Consider the following 27,541-nt stretch of genomic DNA (forward strand, 5'->3'; position numbering starts at 1 on the left):
TAGGAGTAAATACTGTGGCCGACGTGTAAAATATACACGCTTAACTTGTCTGCTGCGCCATATATAGACTAAAAATTGGCGACACTGGGTTTTGCGCCCGTTGCAAAATATGTGATTGCGCCCTCTAAGTCTAAATGGAGCTTTAGAAAAATTCCCAAATCAAGAGGAGACTCTGTTTTACTTCAAAAGTATATCCATTTTTTTCTTTACAAAGTCCTCCATTAAATCCTATTGAGATTTTTAAAAGATACATTTATTGTTAAGTAGTTCAACTGAATCAGAACCAAACCCTGTTAAATCGATTAACATAGACTACTGGTGATGCGCTGACTGTAGTGCGTGAGCGATATGGGGCATTTTTGCGCACAGCCAGGTAGATAAGAGTTGTGCGTTTGTGTTTTAATGCTGAAAAAATTGCCATTTCAGCGTTAAAACAGTAATGCAGCCATTACGAGTCTTGTGGGTATAACTGTACCACAAGCCTTTTAGCCTTTAACGCAACGTCAGTCCCGCACATTTAAAAAAAATTGTGTTTTTTTCATGGGATTCCCATAGCGCTGCCATTACGAGTTTTGCGGTGAGGTTAAAAGCTTGCGTTACACCCTATAATGACAACATCCGTACCGCCATCTGAGATCAGTAGTTATGAGTTTTACGCAACAAAACTGTTACATAAAACTCATAACTAAACTGTTACAAAGTACACTAACACCCATAAACTACCTATTAACCCCTAAACCGAGGCCCTCCTGCATCACAAATACTATATTAAAGTTATTGACCCCTAATCTGCCGCTCCCGACATCGTCGCCACTAATAAAATTTTTTAACTCCTATTCCACCGCTCCCCGACATTGTCGCCACTATATTAAAGCTATTAACCCCTATTCCCCCACACCCCAACATTGTCCACACTATAATAAATATATTAACCCCTATTCCACCGTTCCCCGACATTGCCGACCACTAAATAAAGTTATTAACCCCTAAACCTCTGGCCTCCCACATCACTAGCACTAAATAAACTTATTAACCCCTAAACCGCTATCCCCCCACATTGCAAAACACTAAATTAAACTATTAACCCCTAAACCTAGCAACCCCCTAACTTTACATTAAAATTACAAGATCTCTATCTTAAAATAAATAAAAACTTACCTGTGAAATTAAAAAACTAAGTTTAAACTATAAATTAAACTAACATTACTATTAGACTAAAATTAAAATAACTATCAATTAAATAAATTAAATTACTCATTAAAAAAAACTAACACTACTAAAAAAAATTAAATCTACAGTTACAAAAAATTAAAAATACTAAATTACAAAAAATAAAAATATACTGAATTACAAAAAATAAAAAATACTTATTCAGCCAATAGGAATGATAGCTGCTTAAATCCTATTGGCTGATTTGAACAGCCAATAGGATTTTATCAGCCCTAATTCCTATTGGCTCATTTAAAATTTTCAGCCAATAGGAATGCAATGGTACCCCCAGTATAAAAAGGGTAACTTGCACCGCAGGGATGAAGAAGAATCGTTCAAGCCGGACTTCAGCAACTGTGAGTACCTAAAGAGGGGTTAGTGTTAGGTTTTTTGGGGTGTTTTTTTTTTTAGTTTAGGGTTTGGGCTGGTCTTATAAGAGCCGAATGCCCTTTTAATGGCAAGAAAAAAAGCTGAATGTCCTTTTAAGGGCAATGCCCATACAAATGCCCTTTTCAGGGCAATGGGTAGATTAGGTTTTTTTAGTTAGGTTTTTTTAAGGGGTTTGGGGGGTGGGGGTTTGTAATGTTAGGGGGTGTTTGCTTTTATTTTTTAGAAAAAGAGCTGATTTCTTAAGGGCAATGCCCTTCAAAATGCCCTTTTAAGGGCTATTGGTAGTTTATTATAGGTTAGTGTTCTTCTATTTTGGGGTATATTTTTTAAACGGGGTATTAGAATAGGAATAATTTTTATTATTTTGGATAATTCGCTTGTTATTTTGTGTAATGTTTTTTTTTTGGGGGGGGGGGGTTTAATTAGCCATTTTTTTATTTTTAATGGGCAGCAAAAGAGCTGAATGCCCTTTTAAGGGCAATGCCCATGCAAATGCCCTTTTCAGGGCAATGGGTATATTAGGTTTAACTTTATTTTATTTTTGTGGGTTTGGGGGGTGGGGGTTAGGGGGTTGAAAAAAGTCCCAGAAGGGGACCAAAAGAGGTACGCTAAAATATATAGATTAATCAATGTTCAAATATTCAAAGGTTACCAATCGTGATTACAAACAAAAGTTCTGGCATTCCCATATCAAAGGCTTGATGTTGAATGGAATCTTCAATATATAGCAGGGCAGCTCCTCTTAGACCCGGTGTGTAGGACAATCTAGAAGAATGTAAGAGCAAAGAGAGAGGCACCCTCTCTTTGCTCTTACATACTGTTAGGGGGTGTTTGTTTTTCTTTTGTAGAAAAAGAACTGATTTCTTTAGGGCAATAACCTACAAAAGGCACTTTTAACGGCTATTGGTAGTTTATTATAGATTAGGGTTCTTTTATTTTGCAGTGTTTTGTTTTTAAACGGGGTATTAGAATAGGAATAATTTTTATTATTTTGGATAATTTGTTTGTTATTTAGCTAGCTTAGGTTTTATTTTTATTTCACGGGTACGTTTGTATTTAGTTTTAAATAGGTATTATTTAGTTAATAATTGTAACTTTAATTTAGCTCTATTTTTTTATGTTAAAGTTAGGGGGTGTTAGGTTTAGGGTTAGGTATAGGGTTACTGTTAGCTTTAGGGTTAGGTTTAGGGGTTAATAGTTTAATTTAGGCTGCTGCGATGTGGGGGGCTTTTTTCCCCATAGACATCAATGGGGCTGCGTTACGGAGCTTGTAATTCCGCAATCGCAGGTGTTAGTTTTTTTTTGTAACACACTCTCCCTATTGATGTCTATGGGGAAAGCGTGCACGACCACGTCAAAGCAGCGCTTGTATTTTGTGTGGTATGGAGCTCAACGCAAACATATTGCATGCACAAGGCGGCTTTTTCAAAACTCGTAATGGCAGCGCTAGGGAGGGTGAAATAACACAACTTTTGTTGCGTTCATTTTGGAACCCTCTATAGCGCCCAACTCGTAATATACCCGAAAGTTAACAAGGTGAGTTTTTGCGTGTTGAAAGTAAACACGTTCGCTTGAGCACAATCAAGTTTAACGCACAACGGGTTAGTGCAACTTCAGGGCTCTGGTTAATTGTTACGCTAGACAAATCGTTGCACAAAACACATCAAAAATACATTTAACAGTACAGTTACAATCATATTATCTGATAAAAATTATTAAAAACAAATTGCATTAAAAAGTTATTAGGGCTCAAAGATACGAGGTCTCAGATGTATGGGTAAAAAAAAGGGCAGCAAAGGGCTTTAACATAGAGATACATACGTACACATGTCTAAATATGTATATTTATTTATATATATATATGTTTATATGTTAAATACATATAAACACATCACATTACATAAATACATATGTACACACATATAGATATATATCAATGCATTGGAGCCCTTTGCTGCCAAGTAGCTGAAAATATTAAAAATCATATTTATGCAATATTTATATTTAATAAAATGCTATAGTGTGTATTGACTGTAAAATGTTCCCATTCCATGGGAACTTTTAGGAGAAAGCCACAAGTAGCACCTTCATTTGTTACTTCTCTCCGGAAGTTATTTCATGTGCAATACAAATACCTCATATTCGGCTAGATTACAAGTTATGGCGTTATGGCTGCTCACTAATTTCGTGTACGTTATTTTCATCGCTCACCTTTCATAGCGCTGTTATTACAAGTTCTGAAAAAGCAGGCTTGCGCAGGCAATATGGTGGCGTTGAGCTCCATACTTCACCCAAATACAAGTGCTGCTTTGACGTGCTCATGCATGATTTCCCCATAGACATTAATGGGGAGAGCCGGCAAAAAAAAAGCCTAACACCTGCAATCGCGGAAACAAAAGCTCTGTAACGCAGCCCCATTGATGTCTATGGGGAAAGAAAAAGTTACGTTTAAACCTAATACCCAAATATAAAAACCACGTCTAAATACTCCTAATCTGCCGCCCCCGACATCGCCGCAACCTGCATAATGTTATTAACCCCTAATCTGCCGCCCTTAACATTGCCGCCACCTAAATAAAACTATTAACCCCTAATCTGCCGCTCCCAATATTGCCGCCACCTACATACAGTTATTAACTCCTAATCTGCTGCCCCTAACATCGCCGCCACCTAAATACACTTATTAACCCCTAATCTGCCACCCTTAACATCGCCGCCACCTACATTATAGTTATTAACCCCTAATCTGCCTCCCCCAATGTCACCGCCACTATACTAAAGTTATTAACCCCTAAACCTCTGGCCTCCAACATTACTAACACTAAATAAATATATTAACCCCTAAACCTAACCCTAACCCTAAGCATAACCCTAACGTAACCCTAAGCATAACCCTAACCCTAACACCCCCTAATTTAAATATAATTAAAATAAATCTAAATAAAACTTACAATTATTACCTAAATAATTCCTGTTTAAAACTAAATACTTACCTATAAAATAAAAACTAAGCTAGCTACAAAATAACTAATAGTTACCTAATAGTCTTATGTTTTATTTTTATTTCACAGGTAAGATTGAATTTATGTTAACTAGGTAGACTAGGTAGTAAATAGTTATTAACTATAAGTTACCTGTAAAATAAAACCTAACCTGCCTTACAATAAAACCTAACATTACAATAAAATAAAATAAATTAAATTATTAAAATACAATTATCTAAATTACACAACAAAAATAAACACTAAATTACACAAAATAAAAACGAAATTATCAAAAATAAAAACGAATTACTCCTAATCTAATAGCCCTATCAAAATAAAAAAGCCCCCCCAAAATAGAAAAAAAAACCCTAGCCTACACTAAACTGCCATGGCATTTAGCTCTTTTACATTGCCCAAACCCTAAGCTAAAAATAAGCTAAAAATAAAACCCACCCAATAAACCCTTTAAAAAACCTAACACTGACCCCCGACGATCCACTTACAGTTTTCGAAGACCGGACATCCATCTTCATCCAGGTGGCAGAAGTCTTCATCCAAGTGGGCAGAAGTCCTCATCAAAGACAACAGAAGTCTTTATCCAAGCGGGCAGAAGTCTTCATCCAGACGGCATCTTCTATCTTCATTCATCCGGCACGGAGCGGGTCCATCTTCAAGACATCCGGCGCCGAGCATCCTCTTCTTCCGATCGTTGCTGGAAAATGAAGTTCCCTTTAAGTGACGTTATCTAAGATGGCGTCCCTTACATTCCGATTGGCTGATAGAATTCTATCAGCCAATAGGAATTAAAGGGGAAAAAATCATTTTGGCTGATCCAATCAGCCAATAGGATTGAGCTTTAATCCTATTGGCTGATCCAATCGATGAGGACTTCTGCCCGCTTCGATGAAGACTTCTGCTGCCTGGATGAGGATGGATGTCCGGTCTTCGAAAACTGTAAGTGGATCGTCGGGGGTTAGTGTTAGGTTTTTTAAGCGTTTATTGGGTGGGTTTTATTTTTAGCTTAGGGTTTGGACAAAGTAAAAAGCTAATTGCCCTTTTAAGGGCAATGCCCATCCAAATGCCCTATCAGCCAATCGGAATGTAAGGGACGCCATCTTAGACGACGTCACTTAAAGGGAACTTCATTTTCCAGCGACGATCGGAAGAAGAGGATGCTCCGCGTCGGATGTCTTGAAGATGGACCCGCTCCGCGCCGGATGGATGAAGATAGAAGATGCTGTCTGGATGAAGACTTTTGCCGGCTTCGATAAGGACTTCTGCCCACTTCGATGAAGACTTCTGCCTCCTGGATGAGGATGGATGTCCGGTTTTCGAAAACTGTAAGTGGATCGTTGGGGTTAGTGTTAGGTTTTTTTAAGGGTTTATTGGGTGGGTTTTATTTTTAGCTTAGGGTTTGGGCAAAGTAAAAGAGCTAAATGCCCTTTTAAGCGCAATGCCCATCCAAATGCCCTTTTCAGGGCAATGGTTAGCTTAGATTTATTTAGATAGGTTTTTATTTGGGGGTTTGGTTGTGTGGGTGGTGGGCTTTACTGTTTGGGGGTTGTTTGTATTTTTTTTTATTTTGGGGGGCCTTTTTTATTTTGATAGGGCTATTAGATTAGGAGTAATTCGTTTTTATTTTTGATAATTTTGTTTTTTTGTGTGTAATTTAGTGGGGTTTTTTTTGTAATTTAGATAATTGTATTTTAATAATTTAATTTATTTTATTTGATTTTAATGTTAGGATTTAGTGTTTAGTGTAAGGCAGGTTAGGTTTTATTTTACAGGTAAATTTGTATTTATTTTAACTTGGTAGTTAATAAATGGTTAATAACTATTTACTAACTAGTCTACCTATTAAAATAAATACAAACTTACCTGTGAAATAAAAATAAAACCTAAGATAGCTACAGTATAACTATTAGTTATTTTGTAGCTAGCTTAGGTTTTATTTCACAGCTAAGTATGTATTTAGTTTTAAATAGGAATTATTTAGGTAATAATTGTAAGGTTTATTTAGATTTTTTTAAATTATATATAAATTAGGGGGTGTTAGGGTCAGGGTTATGCTTAGGGTTAGGGTTATGTTAGGGTTAGGTTTAGGGGTTAATATATGTATGTAGTGATGTGGGAGGCCAGAGGTTTAGGGGTTAATAGTTTAATTTAGCCTATTTCATTGTGGGGGGCTTGCGGTTTAGTGGTTAATAGGTTTATTATAGCGGCGGCGTGGGCGGACGGCAGATGAGGGGTTAATAATATTAAAATATTGTTTGTGATGTGGGAGGGAGGCGGTTTAGGGGTTAAAAGGTTTATTATAGTGGCGACAATGTCGGGGAGCGGCAGAATAGGGGTTAATACATTTTAATAGTGGCGGTGATGTCCAGAGCGGCAGATTAGGGGTTAAGAATTTTATTATAGTGTTTGCGATGCAGGAGGGCCTCGGTTTAGTAGTTTATGAGTGTTAGTGTACTTTGTGACAGTTTAGTTCTGACTTTTATGGTACAGCTTTGTAGCATAAAACTCATAACTACTGACTTTAGATGGCGGTACGGATCTTTTCATTTTAGGCTGTACCGCTCACTTTTTGGCCTCACCGCAAAACTCGTAATACCAACGCTATGGAAGTCCCATTAATAAGGGACTTTTTTAAAAGTGCGGTACTGACGTTGCGTGACGGCCAAAAGGTACACCTATTCTGACAAGACTTGTAATAGCGGCGTTAGGGAAAAAGCATTGTTATGAAGCATAACGATGCTTTTTCACTCATAACACAAAACTCGTAACTGATTGTGAGGATTTTAAATGTGAGTGTGATGAGAGAAGTATTTTATTGAGTATATTTTAACTTTATTAAACAATATTACACTATCAGCTGTTTTCTTTCATTCCTTATATGAGCACAGTGGGGATAACACTCAGTGATCAGCCTTAAGATTGAAAGTTTCTACAGCTGAGACTCCGGGAGACAGGACAATTAACTACAAACGAGGCACTAATAAGAGCTACAGCAAGGAGGATTTTGTGATAGGTTAAACTTACCTCATATCGATTGAGGTAGAATAAAGTAAGTGGACACCCAAAAAGGGATTAATGAAGAGGATATGTATATAAGAATATAAATATACACATATATAATCCCAAATTAAGCTGTTCTGATAGGACTGCATAACCAGTGTGGAACTTTGCTTTATCTTAGTTTCTATATTGTTTTTCACTGTATCTACGCATGTATAAGCGACCAGCGCTTTCTATGTTCTTTTTTTTTTTATATAACTGTTAAAAAAGGTATTTGGGGAGTATTTCTTTGCTTTTTGAATAGCTGCAGGTTGCGTCTATATGTGTAACAAAAATTTATATATATATTTAGAAGTATTCTTGATTCCAAAGCACAGGTTCTAGACAAATTAATATTCTTTATTGTCAAATATAGGACCTAGATGGTACGTATCCTACATTGTGTGATTAAACTGTACCATATATGGAGTGCTCTTAGACTTTGGGCTTTTCTTGGAAATTCTGGAAATTCTACTTGTTTCAGATATAAATATCTGTATAATCATCCATATACATAGGTATAGATACTGTACATTTTTAACCAAAAAATTATATATATATATACGTATATATAGTAATGTGAAAAAGTCTTAAGCCACTATTAGATTTGTTTTCCATATTTATTTTTCGGTCTCCTTATTAAGATACAAAGAGAAAATACAGGAAATATGTAAACAAAATATAAAAAAACACAATTTTCAGCATAAAATGGCTTCTTCAGGCAAAAGTCAGTATTTAGTGTGACTTTCCTTGGCACAAAGCACATCTTGAACTCTTTTGGGGAGATTGTCCTGAAGTTTTCTGAAGTAATCTTCTGGTATATTATACCAGGCTTCTTTCAGCACTTCCCATAGTTCTTCTTTAGATTTAGGTTGCCTTTTATTAATTTCTCTGTCCGGTGATCCCATACTGCTTCTATAATATTCAGGTCTGGACTCTGAGGAGGGCAGTCCATGACTGTCAGTGTTTTATCAGCTGCTTTTCTCTCCAAATATGATTTAACTGCATTAGCAGTGTGCTTGGGATCAGAAGGAATGTCATTATGAATTAAAACCTGTCTGTATTTTTCAGCATTTATGGTCCCATCAATTCGGACAATATCGCTAACACCACTGTCAGAAATGCAACAACAAACCAGGACAGACCCTCCACAATGTTTCATTGAAGGCTGCAAACACTCATTCTTCCACCTCTCTCCAACACTTTTTCTCACATATTGTCAACGAATGGACCCAAAAATTTCAAATTTCAATCTTTGTAAGCTTTAGCATACCTTAGCCTTTTCACCCTGTTCCCCTTCCAAAAAAGTGGTTTCTAGGCTGCTACTCTTCCACAAAGACCATTCCTGATCAAGCTTCTTCAGACTGCAGAAGATTCAACTTGGTATCCCGATGAAGCTGCAAGATGCTGAGCCAGGTCCTTCCTGGACGACTTCTGGTCTCTCAAAGAAGAAACTCTGAGAAACTTCTCACAAGATTTTGAAAGTTTTCTCGGCCTTCCAGTCCTTCTTCAAATTTCTTTGTAATAGCTTGAATACTACATCTTGAGTATCCAGTTTGTTTGCTGATTTCCCTTTGAGACTGAGCTTGCTGATGCAAAAGTATGATTTTATGTCTGTCAAATTCTGTGATCTTTGGCGTTTTGAATAGAATGATTGAAAGTTGGTCTTACTACAAGCTTCCAATAAATTAAACTCATCTACAATGTGTATGTAATGCTCAAGCACGTCTTGCACAATCCTGTTGTAATAGACATTTTTCACAACATTCATTTTAAAATGTATTTCATACCAGATAGTTGATATATATTTTGGTGTTTACATTAAACAAAACCCTTTTTTATTCAATTTATAAACCAGCAAACCAACATCTCTAAATGGCGGAGGAGAGGTAAAAAAAACAACTAAAGGGACAGTAAAGTCAAAATTAAACTTTCATGATTCATATAGAGCATGCAATTTTAAATAACTTTCCAATTTATTTCTGTTATCAATTGTCCTTTGTTCTATTGGTATCTTTTATTGAAGAGTAAAACTAGGTAGGCTCATAAGAGCTCAGGAGTGTGCACGTGTCTTTAGTACTCTATGGCAGCAGTGTTTTTCAACATTATTTGTGGATTTGTTATACAATGTTGCACAACACTGCTGTCTTAGAGTACTAAAGACACGTGCACACTCCTGAGCTCCTATGAGCCTACCTAGTTTTTACTATTCAATAAAAGATACCAAGAGAACAAACCAATTTTCATAACAGAATTAAATTGTTAAGTTGTTTAAAAGGGCATGCTCTATCCGAATTATGAAAGTTTAATTTTGACTTTACTGTCCCTTTAAGTTTTGTACATTTTAAATTGTTTGGTATGAAAATATCTGCTTACTTCATATAGGAATCCCAGAACAGCCTTCGAACCATCTTGCAGTGCGTGGACTATATGAAGCTTAATAGAGAAAGAGAAGGTTAGTAAACAGTTGCATCCATTCAGGAATACTAAATACAGATGATTTAGAGGCACAAAATCTCTCTCTCTTAAAGGGACACTAAACCCAGATTTTTTCTTTCATGATTCAGGTAGAGAATACAAGTTTAAACAACATTCCAATTGACTTCTATTATCTAACATGCTTCATTCTTTAAATATCCTTTGCTGAAGAAATAGCAATACATATCGGTGAGCCAATCACACGAGGCATCTATGTGCAGCCACCAATCAGCATCTACTAAGCCTATCTAGATATGATTTTCAGCAAAGGATATCAAAAGAATGAAGCAAACTAGATAATAGAAGTAAATTCGAAAGTTGTTTAAAATTGCATGCTCTTTCTAAATCATGAAAGAAAAAAATTGGGTTTCATGTCCCTTTAATATTTAATCGTAATCAAATATAGGAAACATTAAATATATGATGAATAACAAATAAAAATGAATACATTTAGACCCAAATAAAAATCATTGTATGAATACATAAATTAGACATATCACCTATAATTTGGGTAAATACTAAGGAGACTGTATAAGTGTTTAGAAAAGTGTAATTTTTTCTGTTATTCAAACTGATACTCCTAACTTTATACATGTGCTGAAATTTGGGGATGGTGACCCGTCCAGGATCTTTATTCACTTCATCATGGATCGAGTGCACTGTTTTTCAAACCTGACCTTAGACCTCCCTAACAGTCCACATTTTGAGGATATCTGAACTAGATCACAGGAGAAACAATCAGTGGATTAGTAAAAAAGGTTAATTTACCTGCTCTCATCCAAAGTAATTCTGAAAACCTGGCCTGTTGGGGAGGCCTTGGGACAGGTTTGAAAACCAGTGATCTAGTGTATACTGGTCTGGGGGTAAAAAGCATAAGGGGTCTACACTACTATGGTACAAAGAACATCATGGATCTGATCTGGATGTGCAGTTCATTTTGTGCAGGGAGCATGGATTAGGTCTGTATCCCCAGTAATGTGAGGCCAGGGGCAGTGTCTGCTGCAATCTTGGCATGGGCTAGTGGGTCTGGTCTGGGACTGCTGTAGGGCTTTAGTAGGATGCAGAGGGCAATCAATTGTCTGTCCTCATCCACTTGTGTCATAATTAATAGTACAGACATATTAAAGGGACATGGAAGCCCATTTTTTTCTTCAGACATGACATACAATTTTTAAAAAAGTTTTCAATTGACTTCTATTATAAAAAAAATAACTGTTTTCATTGTACAGTTTGCTGAATAGATGTCTAGACAGGTAGTGGGCACATTTATGGTGGAGTACATGCCTGGAAACACTTTTGCCACCTACTGTTCTTGCAAATGTATAACATAGTCATAAAACTGCTGCCATACTGTATATTGTCCCACACACATGCACGTTCCTCCACTTTCCTACCTACTTTTCAATAAAGAACACCAAGAGAATAAAATAAATGTGATAATAGATGTAAACTGGAAAGTTTTAATTTTATATTCTATCTGAATCATGAAGGGAATGTTTTGGGCTTTATGTCCTTTTAAGGACGCTGCACAGAGGTCCAGGCTCAAAATGTCTGCTTACCTGATAAATTAATTTATTTCATGATGGTGAGAGTCCACAAGTCATCATGTGTGAGAATTTCCCTCCTGACCACTAGGAGGAAGCAAAAAAAAAAAAAAAAAACACCAGAGCTTGTTGTGAGTCCCAGAAAAATGAACAAAAAGAGAAGAAGAAAGTCTGAGTCCTTTTGCGACTTCCACATAATACCTGAGAATACTTACAACATCCAGATTCATATTATCTGTAGACACTACCTTAGGAAGAAAAAATGGCAAGTGTGAAGAACAGCCTTATCCTAATGAAAAATAAAAAAAAGGAGGTTTGCATGAAAATGCTGGAAGCTCAGAAACCTGTCTAGCGAAGAAATAGTTAAAAAAAAAATCCAGGATAAAAATTAAAGGTCTAAACCGTGCATTATATCAAAAGGAGGAGTTTGAAGAACAAAATCAGATTAAGAAAGTGGAGAAAATAAATGGTTTAATTCTGATCAGAGCCTGAACAAAGGTAAGAAAATCTGGAATTTTAGCAATTTCTTTATAAAACAAAAAAGAAAGCACTGAAAACTGACCTTTAGCAACAGTAACCTTAAAAAATAAATCTAAATTTGTATAAGTGCCCAAAAGTGCTATAAACTGCTAGTATAAAGGTGTAGGGGGAACAAATATATGTCCCCAGACTATGTGAAGCATGTGTACATGTTCATACTAATAGCCGGTGGCAGGGCCTCCACAAGAAATTTTGGGGTCCCTGACTAAACTTTTTTTTATTATGAATTTTTACTTGTGTATGATATATGTGTGCAGATTTATAAAGGGTCTTAATGGCTTTAACCAGCAGTTGTATAACATTTACCACATCTAGTGATTAAATTCACTAAGACACTTTTAAAAGTGTGTGTGTGCCTATATTTTCATTTATGGCATTGGGGTCAGTGGGTTAAGAGCAGTTAGCGTTGTTATCTTGCCCACACATTCAGCATATTAAACACTTCCTCCATTCTGTCTCATAGCAGAGTGGGAGACATTGAGAATAAGAAAAATCCGGCAGCACAGCAGTAAGACTTCAAAAGATGCTTTATTTTTTACAACGGGCAAGCAGGTACAAACATGGAATAACGGCTGACGCGTTTCGGGCCCCCTAGTGGCGCTTCATCAGAGACTACAGATAGTGCCCCCATGGCCCTCTTAAATACTGGCCATTGATGAACGAATATTAATTTAATTAATTTAATGTCAAATACAGAGAATGAACTAATATATATATATATATATATATATATATATATCATGATTTGACAAGAAAGAGAAAATCCTGGAAAAATTGATACCAGGATAAAAGACAGGGAAATCAGCACTCTTTTTTATCAAAAAAAGTTTATTAAGCTCTACAAAATATAATAAGGTGTATCCAAAGTGAAAGCTGTAATGGCTTCAAGAGAGATCAATCTCTGGCACTGGAATTCCTAAGACAAAGTTATCTTAGAAACATACTTAGCAATAGGTAAATACACAAGTGACCAAGTAATGTGTGTAACAAAAACATAAAAAATAATTAACAAACCTGACCGGTCAGGGGTGAGTGTTCAAGCATGAACAGGATATATTAATAAAAGACGTTACGTCTATATTATGTTAGACAAAGATATCTCATTGTACTCACAACGCTATAAGTGCAATATATTTCTTGGGAAACAATAGTCAGACTGCTGCTCCCTACTGCAGTCGGCACCTTTAAGAATGTAAGGCAAACTGCCGGGCAGATATCAAAATGGGAACAAGGTAGTTTCTGACTGTGTACCTCAAGATATAATACAGGTATATATGATACAGGTTAGAGCAAAAGCATAGTGATAATCATACAAAGTATTACTGAGATATATTAGTGGGGAACAATTATCAAACTACTACACCCTGCTGCGTACGGCACCTTATCAAATAAGGCTTAATGCCGGGCAGATATAGTGATGGGATCTAAGTAGTTAATGATAATGTGCCTCAAAATATTTACATCTGTCAGTAAATAAGCAAGCAGGCATCAAAAAAGCAGAGATGAAATATGCTCAGCAGAGATTAGTAATAAGCAGGTAGTAGCATGTTGTTTGAAAAGTCACTGCAGAGATCCTTAGCATTAGGTCATATGTGCATGAGATGGAAAAGTCATGAAAAGATGACAAACATGGTGCAAAGTGTGGAATTGCAGATCAAGTATGCATAATGTTAGTATGCCATGAGCGATAGATAGAAATATCAAACTCTTATATATAGAGTGACTTCTGTTTCGACCCTCTCTGCAGGGTAACGATATCCAGATCGAGCATCAATTTGCCTATTTATCAGGCCAAGTTATGACAACATACGACCTGTCTCTTGTATAGTCCTCAAGCTGATGCTTGCTGTATAAACATCAGTGGTTTTCCAGGGACCTCCAAACTTTTCCTGAATGCGATGCTTGTTGTGTATCCGTTCAGTGGCGTTCACACTGACCACATGTACCGTGTCGGCTTGTCCAATGCCGACGCGCGTTTCACCCGCTGGGTGTGTCGGGCTTCGTCAGGGCGTGATCATATATGTAGTTTTATTACGGAAGAGGTCACTAAAATATTAATATAGAATGAACTAAAAACTCATCCAAAATAGGTGAGCATTAGATATTGTGATATTTTGGATGACCTGTTTTGCATATCTAATGCTCTCCTATTTTGGATGAGTTTTTAGTTCATTCTATATTGATATTTTACTGACCTCTTCCGTAATAAAACTACACACATATATATATATATATATATATATATATATATATATATATATATAAAAAGTACATACAAAAGTATAAAAACAAGAGTGAAGTTATAATATGCATAACATATATTTGCAGTATGCGGTACTTTGAATTGTTCATTTCATTGTAATATGATATAATGAAAATGTTTAGGGAGAATCTTTTCTTTGCAATAATCTGCATATATCTAGCTGGGTTAATAAGACTGTGGCATATTTTATGTTTTTAACTTCACATATATTGTTAATGTTTTTTTTGTGCTCTGTATTTGACATTAAATGGTTAATATTTGTTCACCAATGGCCAGTATTTAAGAGGGCTATGGGTGCACTATCTGTAGTCTCCGATGAAGTGCCACTAGGGGGCGCAAAACGCGTCAGTCGTTATTCCATGTTTGTACCTGCTTGTCCTTTGTAAATAATAATAAAGCATCTTTTGAAGTCTTACTGCTGTGCTGCCGGATTTTTCTTATTCTAGATGTTTCATGTGGTTGGTTCTCTGCACTTCGGGCATTGCACCCTGTCACTAAGGTTGGAGTTCAAGAGTTTTCGGAGCTGCAGTTGGGGTGACGCTTGATTACGTCATCTGCTTGAAACAAACACTGGATGCCGACAGGTGGATTAGGAGCGGCCGCTGTTTTTACTGTCCTTGGAGACATTGAGAATCCTGCATAGCTGACCTAATTAGCAGTAAGATAAGCAAAGTTAGAGCCGGGAAGGAGAGCCCTGCCCCTCGGGACTTTTAGTGTCTGACAGGGAAGGTTCAGGCAGCAGAGCAGATCAAAGCAGGTGTCCTCCCAACCTCAGTTTAACATAACCAGGCATAGTAGCTCTAATCTGGTGGCAACCCTAGCTGCTTCAGCTGTGCCAGGAGTGCTCTTCCTCCTCACTCACTTCTTGTTTCTATCTAGTCCTGGCAGGAACTCCTCCCTCCCACTCTGATTTGAGAATATATGCTGCAAGGCATTCTGGAACGTGTAGTTTCCAGTTCCAGCTGTGCAGCATGTAAAGAACCCAGCCTTACTAAATTTCCTGTGCAGCTAGCTGCTGCAAGTAGTGGGGGTATGTGGGGGCCCGCTGGGGCCCTGTAGAGCACGGGGCCCCTGACTGGAGTTATGTCTGTCACCCCCTGATGGTGGCCCTGGCCGGTGGGTTATGAAGGTGCAAAGTATTTACCTCTTTGCATCTGCTTCCACGTTATTAACTAAGCTGCAGCAACCTGTTTCCATGAGATAAGTGAAACCTAGGCAGTGCAAGTACAATACTAAGGATCTAAGTCAGTAACAGTATCTAAACCCAGGGAATTGGTGAACAAAAGTTTACATTTCACCTGGGGAGGGCTATAGATCCTACAAGGAGCAGTTCACTGTAGACCAGGGGATTGGTGGACAATTCCACATTTCACCTGGGAGGCTTGTGACATTTTTTACTGACAAAATACTGCCTGTCTGATAACTCCTCGTCTGCCCTTCTGACTGACAGGGTATTGCAAGGAGGAAAGGGCCTCAGAATAGTTAGAGGACCTCTCTCAACGACGAGTAGATCTGCAATTCACCTTTACCTAACTCCTCCTCAAGGTGACAAAAAAAATGACTGAGGATCATGGGAAGTGAATGGATTTAAAGCTCTGGTGTGTTGGGGTGTATTTTGCCTCCTCCTAGTGGTCAGGAGGGGAATTCCCACAACGCTCACTTGTGGACTCTCACCACCTGATAAAAGAAATGTAGCCCTAAATATTTTCCTGTGTCTGATCTGTGGAACTATGTAAATCACTGGTATAAAACAAATGAGGGGAATGCATAAATCTTGAATATTATCAGTCTACCTTTTAAATATAGTAATATAATATAGTATCTAACTGTATTACTGTTAAGATTCAACTTACTGTGGGTAACACTTACCTCCATTGCATATTGTTTACCATCTATTGTGTGCTCTGATCCTTTACTATTGCTACTGCCCCAATGAAAATGGAGCTGAGCAGCTGTATATGTATTTTCAAGCCCACCATCTGATATTGTGATTGCTGCAGTCAAGGCTACTTCAGCTACAAGTGAAAGAGACAAGAAAAAAATATAAAAATTATATAACTCCATTCTTAAAACTGATTAGAAAATGGAAGGTCATTCTTGATGACAATAGATTTTCTATGGCATTATCACACTGCGTTTTATAGATACCTTAAGTTTCTACTAACTAACATTATTATTATTATTATATTATAATATGTTAGATAATATTTATATTATGATATTTTTATATAACTCTAACTTAGTCCTTTTACATTGATGACATTTTCTAAAATGGAAATATATATGTCATCTACATATCACTTTTAAAGGGACATGAAACTCCAAATGTTTATTTTATGATTAAAGGGATAGTAAACACCAAACATGTTATTGTTTAAAAAGATAGATAATCCCTTTATTTACCATTCCCCAGTTTTGCATAACCAACACAGCTATATTAATATACTTTTTACCGCTGTAATTACCTTGTATCTAAGCTTCTGCTGACTGCCACTTTATCTCAGATCTTTTGACAGACTTGGTTTTCAGGCAATTAGTGCCGACTCTTAAATAACTTCACGTGTGTGAGCACAGTGTTATCTATATGAAACACATGAACTAACGTCCTCTAGCTGTGAAAAACTGTCAAGTGTATTCAGATGAGAGGCGGCCTTCAAGGGCTTAGAAATTAGCATACCCAGGTTTAGCTTTCAACTAAGAATAACAAGAGAACAAAGCAAATTTGATGCTAAAAGTAATTTAGAAAGTTGTATAAAATTACATGCCCTGGTGTTTCCGGGGGAGGAGACTGGGTGTAGGACATGCTGTGAGCACGCTCTCTCTCAACTCCCATACTAGCCATTGGCGGTAACTCGCGCCAAACCCTCTGTCCTGGGCGGCTAACCATCTAGAAACAACTAGATCCCGGTTCCACGGCGGTGTAACTACAACACACCGCAAAAGCCTTGATTTCTCCAGCCTTATTAAAATATTACCAAAGAAGTGAAACACTAGGTTCTGCTGTCCTGCCCGCCCCTCCCACCGATGCTGCGTGAGGAGGTGGATGGGACGCTGCCTAGTGAGGACACTCTTCTCTGCACACAAGGGACTCGCTGACAAAGATTGACAACAGCTACTCAGATCCAACTTTAACTCCCAGAGTGGCACAAGTTTTATGTGCCGCCCTACCTTACCTTGAGTTCTTCTGGTCCGATTGGGCCCTATTCTCGGAGCGAGGGAGTGTGGAGCTGGATGGTGCCCTCCTGTGCAAGCCGCGCTGTGTGAGGAAACAGCCTGGTCGCTGACCAGTGACGCCGATTGTCGGGGCCGCGCTGACTGCTGACGTAGGAGGAGAATAGCTGCCCGGCCATAGCTCTCCGCACACCAATGCTGCTAGCGGAAGCCTGGCGTATATCAGAGGCACAAATCTCCGGGATATCCTGCGCTGAGAGAACTATTCAAAAGTCTACCCGAAACTCTGGCCCCACGAAGACAATAGGATTTACGAATACACAGGCAAGAACCTGGAACTTCGATACAACCAGTGCACCGTGCTGCATGGTATAAGGTACTCTTTCGCTATAAAGGCACACTTGTCCAGACCCTGGGGAATATTGCGGCATAGCCGTCATAATACTGATTGAAACAAACACTGAGTGGCTCTCACAGAACAGTAGTATAAGAGAACGAGCAGCAGAGGTTATGTTACTTCCATACCAGTCCCTGTACCTATCTCCAAAGAAATCAGCTGGATTAGGAAAGAACTCTATGCTTCTTAAAGGGACATAATACTCACATGCTAAATCACTTGAAACTGATGCAGTATAACTGTAAAAAGCTGACAGGAAAATATCACCTGAGCATCTCTATGTAAAAAAGGAAGATATTTTATTTCACAATTTCCTCAGCTCAGCAGAGTAAGTTCTGTGTAAAAAGTTATACTCAGCTGCTCCCAGCTGCAGGTAAAAAAATAAAAAAAATTAAGAAATGAACAGCAGCCAATCAGCATCAGCAGTGCTGAGGTCATGAACTCTTACTGTGATCTCATGAGATTTGACTTAACTCTCATGAGATTTTATAGTAAGCTTCCTTTACCTGATTGGTGAAATAATATGAGAGTGCACGATGCTAGTTCCTTCAGATGTCCCAGGACAAACACACTAAAATGCTGCTTAGAAATCCTTTACAATGGGAGGTGGCTACTGAGGAACTTTTGAGGTAAAATATCTTTCTTTTTTACATAGAGATGTTCAAGTGATATTTTCTAATCAGCTTTTTACAGCTATGCTGCATCACTTTCAAGTGTTTAAACATTTGGGTATTATGGCCCTTTAATAATTGAATGTAACATTAAGCTTCCTGGACACTTTTGCTTGCTCTGTCTCCCGGCTGCTATATTAACCTCTGGCTGCTCTCTTGCAAAAAGAACTGTGCTTCTAAAATCTTTATGGACATTGCTGTTTGTTTTGTTTGCAGACCAGTAAACTAACATATTGCTGTATTCCTATGCAACAGAATTGCTTAATTTTCAATAGAAACCGATAAGCTTTAAGGAAACTAAAACATAGTATATATTTCTGCTTAACCTTCTGGGAATCAAAATATGGTTGCTCTCTGTTTTTCTTTTTTTCTTTTTTCTGATATTTTCCTTGCTTTTTTTTACTGACTAGCCGCAATCAAATATCTATACTCTCTTGAAGGCTAAACTGATTTGTTTCTGTAATTTACTAACATTGGTAAACTAACATGCTGATACACTATTTGTAAAATATTGCACAGATTAACTGTATATACCTAATCTAGAGGTATTAATATACAGAGTATATCCTACTAAAACTACACTTTACTCTATTTTTAACCTCTTTCAAGAAATAATGGGCTACTTCCTGTAGCTAACCTTGATAGAAGGCCTTACTACATGATTACTGTATCTTTATAAATTAGCCAAAAGCAATGTGCTTCTAAATTCATTTATCCTTGCTCTCAGTTTTCCCTTAGGTTAGTTAGTTCAGTATTTGACTGTTTTTTCCATTTGTGCTTACAATGTATATATTCTGTTTGTAGCATTTCCACACAGGCTTTGGGGAACCAAAACAGAGTATAACCTGGTTTAATGTATGTCTGTTCTAAGAATTTTTTTCCTAAGTATTATTGCTAAATATTAAATCACTTCCTGATCATAGATGCTAACTAAATAACCTGTTAGTACCCCACTGCCTTGTCTAACCAGATACATAAGTACTAAAAGAACTAATACACAGTCTATCCCTCATTAAATTCCACTCTAACCGCTTTAAAAACTACGCCCCCTCTTCAGTGACAAACTCTATCTAATCATTTTAAACATTCCCCCTCTCTTACTCCCACGGCTGGACTTATAACACAACCAATTTACTCACCCTTAAATAGACACCTTGCCCCCCTTCCCCTTTCTTTCTCCTTTTCTTTTTTTTTTTTTTTTTTTTTTCCTCTCTCCCCTTCCTATTCCCCACTTCTCCTACACTATTCACCCCCTTCCTCACTTTCCCATTTTTTGAGGCTTAAACACCTCCTTAACCTCCCACTCCCTTGGTCTCTTTGGGTTTTCAGAGCACTCCACTCTCACTTTTTCGGCGTCACGATATTAAAACTCACTTTTTCAAGCTTTTTCCTCGGCACATGGATAAATTTCTTCACGTCCCCCACAAGACCCCCTCTCCAGCCATGGCAGCCAGACAGAGGGATAGGAAAATGAAGACCACACAAGAGAATGTCACTGACATACAACCAATAATGGCCAATACAGCAGGGATACAAGAAGTAACCAATATCCAAAACTTGGTTACCAGTATCTCAGATGCCCTTACCCCTAAATTCGATGCTCTTAAAGCCGAATTAAAACAAGATATTCTTTTATTAACACAGGAAGTCAGGCAGTTTTCTGCCAGACTACAAGAAGTAGAACAAAGGGTATCTGATCTGGAAGACCTCACAAATTTACATAGCTCTAAATTGGAATCAGCAAATACTAATATACAAAAAATCCAAAACAAATTAGAAGACCTAGAGAATCGTTCCAGAAGGAACAACATAAGAATCATTGGCCTTCCAGAGGAACAACAAAACGAGAATCTTATATCTTTTATCTCAGAACTATTACCTAAAATTCTTAAAATATCATCCACCCATCAACCCATAATGGTTGAGAGAGTACACAGGATAGGTTCCCCACATACAGATAGTAAAGGTAGAAATAGACCCAGGCCGATTATAGCGAAACTCTTAAATTATCAGGATAAAATTACCCTACTTCAACACTACCGCAGACAACAACCGATTACATTCAATGGGGCTACAATTTTAATGTTTCAAGACTTCTCTGCTGATACAGCAGCAAAGAGACGGGAACTCGCCCCCATCTGCTCTAAATTTATCCAAAAAGGTTATCGAGCAATGATAATATATCCCCATAAACTTAAGGTTATAGCACAGGAAGAAACACACTGGTTTGAAGAATCTAGCGCGGCTGAAAATTTTTACAAAACACTCGACTCTCTAAACTAACAATAAAAACACAGGAGTGTAAGAAATTTTAAAAAATCAACAAATAAAAAAAAATAACCCTTTTTTTTGTTTTTGAAATGCAGGCTTTATGTAGGGAAGACCCCGGTCTATGGATAGACAAGGGTCATGGGACTTCCTCCCCTCACGTGTGTGGCGAATGTAATAGAAAAATCCTTCTTTCCCTTTCCTTTTTTTTTTTTTTTTTTTTTTCCCCTCTATTATATGTCTTCTTTTCGAACCCCCGTTGATGTTGTGGCTGGGTTTCCCCTCTTTTCCCAACTATATATCTCTCCCAAATGGGAAAAATAGGAAAATGTAAGATAGTGTCATGGAATGTAGGGGGAATTTCTACACCTATCAAACGTAAGGCGATCATTACACAACTATGCAAATTTCAAACTGATATTGGTTTCCTTCAAGAAACACATTTGTCAGCAGAGGAAACCTTAAAATTAAAAACTTCCTGGGTTAAAGAAGTATATTTTGCGGCTGGTGTTAAGAGAAAGAGGGGGGTAGCAATACTAATAGGTAAAAAAACCAAGTCAGAAGTTGTTCACTGTGTGGCCGACCCAGGGGGGAGATATGTCCTGTTAAAAATAAAGATTGCTAAGAAGCTATACACACTCTGCAACACATACGGTCCAAATGTATTTGACCCTGGATACTGGAATGCTCTTCAGTCGAAACTCTTATCCTACACAGAAGGCTCTCTAATCATTGGCGGCGATTTTAACATGGCACCTCAATATCCAATAGACAGATTAAGACAAGACACTAAACACCTGAAACAAAAAAGAGACAACTTAGAAACCAAGCTATATAAAAAAATCATGCATAACTTAGCCATATATGACATATGGAGAAACCAAAATCCAACTACTCATAGCTACACCTGCCTTTCGAAGGCCCATAAAACTATGTCTAGAATAGACATCTTCCTAATTGACGAGCGCATTCCAGTGTCAAGGGCCAAAGCGACAATTATGCCGATACTATTATCAGACCATGCACCTATCTCTCTTGAAATACATTTAGCAGATGTACATTCGTCTTCTTCACGCTTCTTTTTCCCCTATTACCTAACACCAGACCTAAAGTTTAAAAACTGGCTATCAAACAAATATAAAGAGTATGTACATTTTAATAGAGAACATCTTAACAGTCCCGAAATATTTTGGGAAACGGCGAAAGCTGTAATGAGAGGGGAAATTATCGCCTATGGTGCTATGCTATTAAAAAAAACCAGGCTTAGGGAAAAAGAATCCTATAAATTTTTGTTGAATTCCTATAATCAATATCTCTCTGATAGAACCCCTGCTAATTGGGCAAATTATCTACGAGCGAAAAAAGAGAGAGATGCCTTTGTATTATCCCAAGAAACACAAAAAGAATTGAAAATTCAAACTAGAATGTACAGGTATGGCAACAAGTCAGGCAGAATATTGGCTAAATTAATTAAAAATGAAAAAAAACAGTTAAATATAGATAAATTGCTACAGAAAGGGAAACATGTTACTAAACCAGATGATATTTTGACGATATTTTATGAATATTTTAAAGAATTGTATACCCCTAAAACTACTGAGGCAAATAAATCCGCTGAGTTCTGGAGTGAAATTGAATATCCCATATTGGCCCCAGATGCCATTAATAATCTCAACGCCCCTATATCGGCGGAAGAGATTGAGAAAGTAATATCTAAGCTGTCATCAAATAAAGCACCCGGTCCTGACGGCCTCCCCAGCGAATTCTATAAAATACTGCTCAGTGAAATCACCCCACATATTCGTACTCTTTTCAACAGCTTCTTTACTGAGGGTAAACCTACTCCCCTATCTTTTTCACAGTCTTATACAACATTAATACTGAAAGGCGATAAAGACCCAGTCTGCAAGGAATCGTACAGACCCATAGCCCTTCTCAATGTGGACTATAAAATTTTAACAGCAGTATTGGCGGCTAGATTACAAGGGGCCCTTGCAGAAATTATCCATCCAGATCAGTCAGGGTTTCTAAATAACAGAAATTCTGCCGCAAAAATTAGAGAGGTATTAGTTGTGACAGAATATTACAAGGCAATGTCGGATGTGAGTGGCGGGGGAGAGGGCATACAGGACCTTGCTATTGTCTCTGTTGATGCAGAGAAAGCATTTGATTCAATTATTCATGAGCATATATATTCTTCACTTGAACACTTTGGTATCAAGGGTAAATTTACGGAGTTTATAATGAATCTATATGCTTTGCCTGCCACAAGATTGATAATTAACAATAATCTTTCCCCACCTATTTCCATAGGCAGAGGGACGCGTCAGGGCTGCCCTCTCTCCCCGCTTCTCTTTAACATTGCAATTGAACCCCTGGCAATCAAAATAAGACAATCTCTCGACGGGATTAGAATTCGTAAGCACGAAATCAAAATTGGGCTCTATGCAGACGATTTGCTTGTCTATATGACAAATACCAAATTAAATATCCCTAAACTTTTCTGTATAATGGACTATTTCGGTTCCTTTTCAGGATACAAAGTTAACTATACAAAATCTGAAATATTCTGGCTTAGAAAGACTAAGAACTCGATAACAAATATACCACTACGACAAGTCACAGACTCTTTTAAATATTTAGGAATTCACATCCCGCTTAATATCGAGGACCTATACAAACTCAATATTCCCCCAGTCTTGAAAGTAATTAAAGAAAAACTTAAGAACTGGCATAATCTGCCAATATCATTATCTGGCCGAATAGCTCTATTTAAAATGGCCCTTCTCCCGAAGTTACTCTATATCCTTCAAAATACATCTATATTACTGCTAGGGAAAGATATTCGTTCACTTAACACCGCACTTACAGAATTTCTATGGCAAGGGAAAAGAGCAAAAATATCTCTGAGGAAACTCTCAGTACCAAGGGAGGCCGGGGGACTGGCCATGCCCGACATATGGCTATATAACCTTTCTTTTCTTGCACGTATAGTTACAGACTGGATCTCTTCTAACAACTACATTCTAAATAACGAACTAGAATCCAACGTCTGTTATCCATACTGTTTATCTGCATTGATTCATCTTGAAATAAAAGAAACCCCGACAGAAATAAAAAAACTTAAAACAATATATAATCCGCTCAAAGCTTGGCAAAAAATAGCAAAGCTTCTAGCAATAAATAGCAAAGCCTCCCCATATTTGCCGATATTAGGGAATCCCAAATTTCAGGCAGGCATCCTTTCTGGTGTCTTTAAGAGATGGTACTACTCTGGTTTGACCAATGTTTATCAAATAATAGACAAAGAAAGACATTGTATTAAATCATTTCAAGAATTAAATATAGAATTTGGCCTACTAAATAAAGACTTTTATGCATACCTACAACTTAGGCACTTTGCGCTTGAACTAGTTAAGGAAAAAGGCTGGAACTGGAATATGGGCAAACTTGAAGATTGGTTAATATTAACTAGAAATGGACGTATGTCCATCACACCATGCTACTATTTCTTAGGCACAAATAAAGGTCTATCTGTCCTAATGCAACTGACTGCAAAGTGGAATATACTAACTGCTTCGAGCAATATAGAAGCAAAAACCATCCAACTTTCACTCAAAAAGATCACCCAAAATACACTTTCGGCTACATGGAGAGAAGCCCACGTTAAATTCCTTCATAGGGCATATTTTACCCCCGAGATAGGCTACAAGTGCGCCAACTTAAGCTTCAATAAATGTCCCAAATGCTCACACTCTGCAGCTAATTTTTTGCATATGATATGGCATTGTTCAAAAGTCAGGATTCTATGGCTCAAAATAGAATATTGGTTGAAAAATGTATTAAAAATAACCCCTCTTTCTCTGACATTATTTCAGATTATATTTGGCCTAAGGGAAGAACCCGGCAAACAAAACAATGAAAAGGTTGTAATTTCTACCATTTTGGCCACAAGATATTTAATCTGTAAAAAATGGAAGACCCGGTCAATCCCCTCTCTTTCTGAAGTAAAAAACTGTTTAAAAAAACAGTGTATTTTAGAACAAAGGGACACAAATATTGATAATGAACAAGATGTTAAAAGATTTTTCAACAACTGGGCAATCTTTTTAAAAATATTCTCTCCCACAGAAATAAATCACATAATTTTTCCTTTTCAAAACACGGAAATAGTCCTGTTAGGGAACTGGTAGATAAGAATTTCTTCATAAGAGTAAACAATTTTTTTTTTTTTTTTTTCTCTTCTTTCCTTTTATCACACGTGGGGGGGGGGAGATATGGGGTGGGATTGGAAAAATAAATAAAACCCCAAGACACCTCTCATAGATAATTACATAAGATATAACAATATTATGAATGGCAATTAATTTACCTTCCTAAGACTAAATAGATTAGACATAACTAATACAAGGTCACTGCTCTATTCTATGACTTCATAGTCTTTGTATTTTCTGTTCCTATTTCTCTCTGTGATCTAGATGAACAATAAGTGTATTATTTCTGATTTGCATTAATTATATTTTGGTTCTAGATACTTCTAAGGATAAATATATAAGAAATATGAAGTACAATTGATATAGTTTTAAATTTACAGGTTATGTAAAAATCAATCTAATTTTGTTTTTTCCTTTGTATACCTAAATGGATATAATATGTTTCAATGGCCTTATATCTTATTCTTTACTCTTGTTTTTTGTACAAAATAGTAAATGTATGATATCTGACTTATGTAAATTGTTTTGGTTTATAAAATAAAAAAAAAAAAAAAAAAAATTACATGCCCTATCTGAATCATGAAAGTTTAATTTGGACTTTACTATCCTTTTAAGACAGAGAATACTATTTTTTTTAAAAAGTTTTCAATTGACTTCTATTATCAAATTTGCTTCATACTCATGTTATTCTTTGTTGAAGAGATATCTAGATTGGTAGCGTCTGGGGCACTACATGACAGGAAATAGTGCTGCCATCTAGTGCTCTTGGTAATGTATAGCTTTTTTGCAAATGTTTCAGATACAGCATACAATATTAAACAACTTTCCAATTTGCCTTAATAAGCGTATTTGCTTCATTCCTTTTGTATTCTTTGTTGGAAGAGCAGCAACACATTACTGGGAGCTAGCTGTACACACTGGATAAACCAATGACAAGCGGCATGTATTTGCAGCTACCAATCAACAGCTAGCTCCCAGTAATGCATTGCTGCTCCTGAGCCTACCTAAGTATGCTTATCAACCATAGATACCAACAGAACAAAACCAATTAGATAATAAAAGTAAACTGGAAAGTTGTTTAAAATTGTATTCTCTATCTGAATTATGAAAGAATTTTGTTTGGGTTTCATGTCCCTTTAAGGGTATACTTATACACCAAAGCATACTGAGAATCAAACTTACTTGTAAATGTATCCCATTATAAAGTTAAATAGGATGCTATTATCATCTATTTGTAAAGCGCTGCCAACTTCCGTAGCCCTGGATACAGGCATTTCTGCCAAGAATTCTCAACTGTTGAGTTTGTTTGTTTTAAAATATTTTAAATTGTATTTATTTGCTAAAACATAACTTTTATTTTACAAGAAGATTTCACGACTGTGTAACATGAAAAAATTAAGTTCACAGCAGTTCTGGAAATACAAAAAGGCTGCAGTAAAGAACCAGAATGATCGTACTAGTCTATGTAAATGAAAGCTTAAAGTGTCATAAAACATGTTGAGATCTGTGCATATCTTTAAAGGGCTAATTTATTTAAAATAGTTTGTCTAAAAAAATTGTTTAAAAATTGCTGGCAAGTATTTTAAAATAATTTTCAAAAATAAGCAAAATGAATTACATAGCTAAGCTGCCTGGAGCAGCTAACTCCACCCTCTTATCAGTGTTTAGACACAGGCATTGTATTTCAACTGAGTTCACAGCTTCTAGGCAAGCTCCAGCAGATAATCCCTATTCACTTTTGCATTCTACCAAAAGAACAATAAACATAGATACAGCCATAAAAGGAATTGTGTGGGGGGAGTTAGAGCTTTCCAATTCAGAAACTAAAAAGAAAGGGTTAATGGCGAGGTACTGCAGTTTAAATTTGCAGGTAAAGTAATTAAAGTACATATTATATTATTTTGTCTATATCCCAACTTGTTTTATGTCCCTTTAATTAGTACTTTGGATAATCGTATGCATATCCCAGAGTTTCTCTAAAGGGACACTAAAGTCAAAAACTAAAGTTTCATGATTCAGACAGAGCAAGACATTTTAAGCAACTTTCTAATTTACTCCTATTATCATTTTTTCTTCCTGCTCTTGGTATCTTTATTTGAAAAGCAGGAATGTAAGCTTAGGAGCCGGCCCATTTTTGGTTCAGAAGCTGGGTTGCACTTGTTTATTGGTGGCTAAATGTACCCACCAATTAGCAAGCGCTGGCCAGGGTTCTGAACCAAAAATGGGCTGACTCCTTAGCTTACATTCCTGCTTTTCAAATAAAGATACCAAGAGCAGGAAGAAAAAATGATAATAGGAGTAAATTAGAAAGTTGCTTAAAATTGCATGCTCTATTTGAATCATGAAAAAAAAAAGTGG

General features: G+C 36.9%; 1 protein-coding gene across 1 annotated transcript in view; it reads right to left on the reverse strand.

Annotated features, from left to right (window-relative positions):
• Positions 1 to 27,541, reverse strand: part of CA4 (carbonic anhydrase 4) — an 86,966-nt gene that overhangs the window by 20,079 nt on the left and 39,346 nt on the right. The window contains exons 4-5 of the mRNA XM_053704841.1: positions 16,332 to 16,477; positions 10,014 to 10,073 (exon numbers count right to left, since the gene is read on the reverse strand). Coding sequence (XP_053560816.1) covers positions 10,014 to 10,073; positions 16,332 to 16,477 — 206 coding nt within the window. The remainder of the gene's footprint in view (positions 1 to 10,013; positions 10,074 to 16,331; positions 16,478 to 27,541) is intronic.

The sequence above is a fragment of the Bombina bombina genome, chromosome 3, assembly GCF_027579735.1.
Source record: "Bombina bombina isolate aBomBom1 chromosome 3, aBomBom1.pri, whole genome shotgun sequence".
NCBI classification, from domain to species: domain Eukaryota; kingdom Metazoa; phylum Chordata; class Amphibia; order Anura; family Bombinatoridae; genus Bombina; species Bombina bombina.